General features: G+C 38.8%; 1 protein-coding gene across 2 annotated transcripts in view; it reads left to right on the plus strand.

Annotated features, from left to right (window-relative positions):
- The window catches only part of LOC105189404 (zinc transporter foi), a 31106-nt gene extending 23331 nt beyond the window's left edge, over positions 1-7775 (plus strand). The window contains exons 8-11 of one of the 2 annotated variants that reach the window (XM_011151473.3): positions 2172-2465; positions 3179-3355; positions 3456-3643; positions 3737-7775. In XM_011151473.3, the coding sequence (XP_011149775.1) occupies positions 2172-2465; positions 3179-3355; positions 3456-3643; positions 3737-3883 (806 nt within the window). In that variant the 3' untranslated portion in view covers positions 3884-7775. The remainder of the gene's footprint in view (positions 1-2171; positions 2466-3178; positions 3356-3455; positions 3644-3736) is intronic. The other variant, XM_011151477.3, reaches the window with a different exon arrangement.
- The last annotated feature ends 2 nt before the right edge of the window (positions 7776-7777 follow it).

The raw sequence follows: 7777 nt of genomic DNA on the forward strand, positions 1-7777 counted from the left end.
AATACTTTTGTAGAGACTTGCTACGTGAAACGGCCGGTGCAGACCAGTACAATATATACACCAGGGTTGGAAAGTAACTCGTTACTTTTGACGAAATCAGTTGTTTACTTTCTTTTTTGCACCTGTAACTTAATTTGGTTACATTTCTTTTCTTTTTGGTAATTAATAGCTAATTTGACACACACAGTTACTTTAACAATCACTTTATACAGCTGTGTTTGAGGAACACGCTTGATTTAGAGGGAGCATATGATGTAATTCTTTTTTTAGGGGAAGGAGAGATTGTCATTCATTGAGTATCAAATAATGTAGCAGATAATTGAGCATGTATATAACAAATTAGTAAAACGTGAAATATAAGATTCTTCCTTCTTCTTCTTACATTCAAAATAGAGTGGTGCACAATCGTTGCGAGCAAGAAACTGAAAAGCAACGACTCATTACTTTTTGTGCAATCACAACTGTAATGGGTTATTCTTCAGAATCGACGATTTGTAACTGTAACTAGTTACCTTTTTAGTGGAAAAAACTGTAACTGCAAGTAGACACTTTTACAAAGTAACTTTCCCAACCCTGGGAAATACACACTCGGCTACAGAACAGTTTCTTTCCAATGAAGTCGCAGCGCTCCAGGTTGTCACAGTTGAAAGACATTGTTGACACGCTTGGGTGGTAATCAGTTATGACTAGGCCTTTATTACGCTTTCATTTGATGGATAAGAATGTAATATACAGCGTGTTCGGGATCTTTTGGAAATGAAGAATTGTGAAGATCGATCTGAGAAAAAAAGTCAAGTACCATTTTGGAAAAATCGCAATAGTTATTAGATTATTAGAAAATGATCTAGAGGCTCTTTTAATCGATAACTTGAAAAAATTTGCAAAATCGTAAAGGACTTTCTTGTTCAGAATGATCTAATCTACAATTATAAATTTACGTACTTGCAAAATGGTAAAGGACTTTTTGTTCAAAATGACCTACAATCTACAATCTACAATTATATGATGGCTATTGTGCCTAGCAACAGGTTCAAAGTTCAGGGTTCAAAATTCAATAGCCACATTTATCACTAGTCACAATAGCCGTCATATAATTGTAGACTAGGTCATTTTGAACCAAAAAAATCTCTTACCACTTTGCAAGTACGCAAATTTTCAAGTTATCAATTAAAAGGGCCTCTAGATGTGGTCATTTTCGACCACTAATAACTTAATAACTACTTCGATTTTTGCAAAATGACCTTTCATGTCAGTTTGATCTGATTGATCTTCGTAATTGTTCGTTTCCAAAAGATCCCGGACATCCTGTATATTGCTACTTCGACTCATGTCACAATCGATTACCGCGCAAACACGTCAGCAATAGACAGCAGGTTTGTTCCTTCTCGAACTGAACTTTTAATTGATAATTACAAGTTGAAGTGAGACAAGCTCTTCTATCTTGTCTTAATGTGCACCAGTTTGAGAAGGTTCTTCGAAAAAGAACAGACTGAATGTCTCTCAATTGTGACACAACTTACTCTTGTAAAAAAGCATTACTGGCTGTAACAAATTGGTCAGTGATAAATTATTGCTGCTTAGTAAATTTGGTATTCGTGTGAGCAACAGAATTACTAAACAACAATAATTTCTCGCTGGCCAATTTATTACAGTTGGTTGAGTTGGTAATACTTTTCTACGAAGGCGGAATCTAGGAAAAAAAAGAAAACTGCGAACCGCTTAAATGGCCGATTGTACCTGTCCACACTGACTGTTTAATACGCGTACCAACCAGTACTTTTATACCAAATTACCCTCATTTAACTTCAAACGACAGTCCGTTAAATTAATAATGAGGACGATAATTTGGTAGAAAATTATCAACTAGTCGGCACGCGTATTTTGTTCTAAATCATCTTCACTTCGTTGATGCTTACCGCACCAGGTTAGTACGCCATTGTTTATATTGTCGAAATGAAGATGATTGTGTATTGAACGGCCGGTGTGAGCGAGCAAAACTATGTCATTCCAGAGGATAATTTTAATTTATACAAAGGATCGTTCATCAACTCTCATTAACATCGCCGTAGATTAACACCTACAGATTGTCACAATGAAAATTCAATCCCCCGTTAGAGCGTTCCTTCTTCTCTTACGGATGGCGTGCGGTAAACATTCAAGCAAAATCACAGGAATGTGTTTAGATAATCATCACAATCGCCAAATCAATCACCATGAGAGGCCTCCCGTTATCGAGGAGGAGAAGCCGTTGACGTCCAACTGTAATTCCGTGACTAAGATCGTGACGAGCGATCGTGACGAGATGGAGAAGAAGCCGAAGGAGGATTGGAGACTGGACGACTCGATTGTGAACAACTCCAAGAAGAACGCGGACGGTGCCGACGTGTCGCTAAACGAGTCGGAAAGCTACACGGTCATCATACGCGAGCACGAAACCAAGCATCACGGACACAGTCACTCGCATGGTTCGTCTCGCAGACGTTTCTCTCCTCCGACAAGTCGTCATTTAGATTTATCCTCGTTAGATAGCACGGCAGGGTTGAGGAGTAGACAGCGCTGCGTGTAACTTGCCGCCGCTGCGGCAAGTTACTCTTTCTTCTCTGGACAACGACGTTATTTCTCGTCTCGGTAGTAATGACAACGATAACACGATTACATTCGTCGATCAAGGCTCCTCATCTCGTCGGCATCTTAGGTGGTGACGTCAGGAGCGAAGAAATCCACGCGAAAATTTCTACTGGAGCTTTTCGCTCTTTAGAGTGCTGGTGTTATATTTTACGGATGTGTCTTCTTACTTCGACGTGAGATCCGTAGAGATTTTTGATCTTCAGTCCTTTCAGTCATCGGTTTCTTCCTCGCTCCTGACGATGTAATCGTTACTTCGAGCATGCAGAACGCAAAAGATGGACGACTGCCCGTCTGAAGACTTGGCGGGAAGAGCAATGAACCAAGTCTCGCAACTCGTCACTTCCACAGTGACAATAGTGAGTTAGCTTTCAAAGAGAGGACCTGTGATGGTATAACAACCTGTCACCTTTTCAAACGTGTAACGCATGTCGGTGGGACGAGTTGCCTCGAGGAAGTAATTTGCTCAATCCTGGTCCCAACGACTCGATTAGAGTCGTCTTTGTTAGATAAATGAAACGGCGAACTGGAAGTGTAACCTTTGCCATTTCAGGGCATGTACATTCCGCGCCCGAGTCCATGTCTAGCGTGGCCTGGATGGTGGTGATGGGCGACGGTTTGCACAACTTCACGGACGGCATGGCGATCGGTGCTGCTTTCTCGGCCAACATTGCGGGTGGTTTCTCAACCGCTATTGCAGTCTTTTGTCACGAATTGCCTCACGAGCTTGGTAATGTCCTGTGAACCGTCAGGGTATTTTTATTGCAAAGAAAAGAAAGGTAGTACAAACACGAGCGATGGAGAGATTTAACGTGAATGACGTTGCGCAGGCGATTTTGCGGTGCTGCTAAAAGCGGGAATGAGTGCCAAACAGGCAGTTTTTTATAACTTATTATCTTCGGTGCTCTGTTTTTTTGGCATGGTAGCCGGAGTCCTGCTGGGGAGTACTCCTGCTGCGACCAGCTGGGTATTTGCAGCTGCTGCTGGAATATTTATATACATAGCGTTGGTAGATATGGTTAGTTCCTGGTGTTTCATGGCGACAGAAGCTCGAGAAGCTTCTTCGAGCAGGGAGAAGAGAGAAAATGTACTAATGGATGTGTCTTTCCAGATACCGGAATTATCATCGAGCCATTCCGCGGAACACGGCTCGCGGTGGCAAAGTATCCTGCAAGGTTTAGGACTGATAACAGGCCTTGGAATTATGTTACTTATCGCACTCTATGAGCACGACCTTAAGCACATTTTCAGTGACTAGTATTTTGTAAGTAAACACCGTGTAATCGTGCTGTTGTGGTGCCGTTACTGCAGAATAATATATTGGGTTGTTCGGAAAGTAATTTCGGTTCTTTCAAATAGATAGATGTGATAGTTGCCTTCTTAAGCAGTTAACCTTATTCTACGAACCTCATTCCAGAAAATCATTATACATATTTACAACGCATATTTGAAGCTTCATTTGAAAAAAAAGTTGTCTTGGAATCTGTCAAGTTGTTTTTGTTTGGCGTCGCATCAAAAATGGAAAATCAACGTGAGCATTTTCGTCACTTTTTGCTTTTTTATTACTGTAAAGGCAAAAATACAGCGTAAGCAAGAATTGTGTAAGCACAAATTGTGTGCCCTGTATGGAGAGGATGTGTTGACTGAACGCCAGTGTCAGAATTAGTTTTCGAAATTTCGTTCTGGGAATTTCGATCTCAAAGATGCACCACGTTCTGGAAGGCCAGTTGAGGCTGATGAAGACCAAATAAAGACATTGATGGACGCAAATCGTCATTTAACAACACGAGAAATTGCTGAGAGATTGAATTTATCGAATTCGACCGTGCATGAGCATTTGAAATAACTTGGTTTCGTTTCAAAGCTCGATATTTGAGTTCCATTGAGTGTTTCGATATTTACGTTCTCGAAGGAAGAGAGATTTGGTTCGTCGCATTAGCATCTGTGATTTGCTGTTGAAACGTGAGGAAAACGATCCATTTCTGAAGCGACTCCTAACTGAAGATGAAAAATGTCTTGTGTATAACAATATTAAACGTAGAAGATCATGGAGTAGATGTGATGAACCAGCTCAAAGCACATCGAAAACTGATATCCATCGAAAGAAGGTGACGCTCTCTGTTTGGTGGGATTCGAAAGGAATGGTTTCTTTTGAGCTACTATCACATAACCAAACGATTGATTCGAATGTGTAATCAATTGAACAAATTGAATGATTCCATCAAGCAGAAAAGATCAGAATTAGCGAACAGAAAAGGTGGCATGTTTCATCATGACAACGCCAGACCTCACGCAAGTTTAATGACTCGCTAGAAGCTGTTAGCGCTTGGATGGGATTTGCTACTGCATCTACCATATTCACCTGATTTGGCACCATCCGATTGTCACTTGTTTCGGTCGCTACAAAATTTGGGGGAATAAAAATTTCGTTTGAAATGAAAGTGTCAAAAACCACTTGATTCAGTTTTTTGTCAACAAGGACCAGAAGTTCTACAAGCGTGGAATCACATTATTACCTCAGAGATGGCAAAAGGTGTTAGAACAAAATGGTCAATACTTAATAGAACAAAACTTCTCTTTCTAAAAATATCATCCTTCATTTTCATGCAAAAGACCGAAATTACTTTCCGAACAACCCAATATCAGAATATATCTCTTTGTGTTATGTGCTCGAGTGAGAGAGAGAGAGAGAGAGAGAGAGAGAGAGAGGGGGGGGGAAGAGGAGGATCACTGCATCTTCTATCTGATTTCAGTGCCTAGCCGCTGTTTTGTATACTTAAGATTAGTAGCCGAAGCAAGTCGTTCCCCTGAGGTGATTACCGTTTCACGTATCCGCCAGAAAGAGCGCGGTGAGGTCACAAGCTGATCGAGTGGTGATTTAAACGCTGCGACAATATCCGGTGTAGAATCGTCGAGATGAGAATACTTCAAGTATTACTACGAAGGTATTATGGGTATTAGGTTCCAATGGAGACACCTCGATTTTTGCCAATCGGACGTAATACCTGTAATCGAGTCGACCGTCTTGTTCTTTATACAATTTCTTTGCAATGTCTTTCTCCAAGGCTCCTGGTCCCTCGCTGCAGAATTCTCCTTCATCGATGACGTTCAAAGTAAAGTACTACTTGAAATTTCTACAAAATATGGATGAGATAAAAAGACATCTTCATGAGACGACACTGTCGATCTGACTAGTTCTGTAAAACAGTTCGAACGCTTTCCTTTCGCTCCAATAGTCAATAAATTATCGTGATGTTAAGGTGATATGCAAGTCCGATTAATTACCTACAACCTACTCTTGTTGTTTTTCACGATTATGCGTCATTTCGTGAACATTCTTTTTTTTTTCTTAATTTCAGAACATATTTTGCAGAAATTTGGAGTATACGTTTTCTCTCCTTTAGAGTCCGAAAATCTAAATGGCCATGGCGAACAGCCAGGAGCCCCCTGATCGCTTAGAAATGTCGGTTTAGTTTGTCGAGTTGAAATAAAACTACATCTGTTGCCCATTTGTATTAATAATTCGTATTGAAAATACTTCACGTGCTTTTCGAAATCGACGCGGATACCGTAAGCCACGATGAGAAGATGGCGCCTATCGTTAAGAAAGATCTTAGAATTATCCGGTGCCTACTAGAGAAACTTAGAAAGGCTGGATAATTCCGAAATATTTCCTTCTTCGTGTTATGTTGGTGATCTAATTTCGGTTATCCTAAATTATCGTGAGATACATAACATTTTTCACTGGTCTTATATTGAACCGATCAACTTGAGTCACGCGGATTTAACGGTATCTAATCCGATAGTTCTCGCTTATCACTTGTCCAGTATGAATAATGAGACACGAATACGTTTTAAATATTATTTGTTTGCAGCAATCTCTTGTGATTCATTTTCTGCGAGACAATGTTTATTTATATATTAATGTATGTATTATCATAGACACACACACACACATACACACACACACACACACACACATACACACACACACACACACACACACATACATCCACGTAATGACTTTAGCATTGTCAATAACTTTCTCGCAGATTTAGATTTATTACTAAAACTGAATTATTTCGGAAGATGGATATATTTAGAAAAAACGACAATTCTTTACACAGGATAACGGAATAGATGCCCGCTATAAACACGCTTCGATCGCTGAGAAATTCTTAACGTTCATGCGATCATTTTCTGATTGTCGCCGTATCTTCGCATCATATATATATTTTTTTTAATAAAATACATGTATTTTTTATTAAAAAAAAAAGTGCGTGCATGTAGTCAATCGTTTGCATCTGAAAAGTGTCTGAAAATTTTTTTCTCAGTATTGCTTAGACGGAAGTATCGTACATGACAATATTTGATATATTTATGTAATTTTCACACAACATGAGTGCTTATTTTTTCGCCAAATATTAATAATAACGATAATACTAGTGATAACGATGATAATAATGATGATCACGATAGTGATAATATAATTTTACGATTTTATACATTATTTTGTATTGAACTATTAGGAAATTAAATTTTTCTCTCGTATCATTATTCATATTTTACTATTATGAATATAACGTACGTATATTGGATCCGGATGCGTACATCTGAAGCAGCCGAAACTGTGGCGTGATTCTCATATTTATCCGCTTTTAGCGATTCTGTACACTCGGGTTCAAATTTTGTAAAGAATATTTTAATTTCTACGAAAAATGTCTCTGTCATTTATTTGTCTTTTTTTTTTTAATGATGTATATCACGCTGTAGTACAGAATTTTTGACCTAACACATTTGAAGTATATCTATAATACATTGATTTTTGAAAAAATAGCTTTATTTTGCCAACTTTAACGTATCTCTACTTATACGATAAATTACAAGTTCCTTACGTCGCTTTATGTTCCGCTCCTGCGTGTTTTAGTATTAATACAGCCAATAATAGCATATTATTTTCTACAGAATGTGTAAGGATGTAAAGAAGCGTTACATTCTTGTGAAACGATCAGTTCTGTTCGGACATAACATAACCGTAGCTAATCCTGCGCTGCGCTATTATTGTTAATAGAATAAGTCACTTTCTGTTGGATCGAAAGGCTTGGGTGATTTTTTAATGTTAAAAATAAACGGATTATTTTTATCGTGAAGA

Source organism: Harpegnathos saltator, unplaced genomic scaffold (assembly GCF_003227715.2).
Source record: "Harpegnathos saltator strain DR-91 unplaced genomic scaffold, Hsal_v8.6 scaffold573, whole genome shotgun sequence".
Classification (NCBI taxonomy): domain Eukaryota; kingdom Metazoa; phylum Arthropoda; class Insecta; order Hymenoptera; family Formicidae; genus Harpegnathos; species Harpegnathos saltator.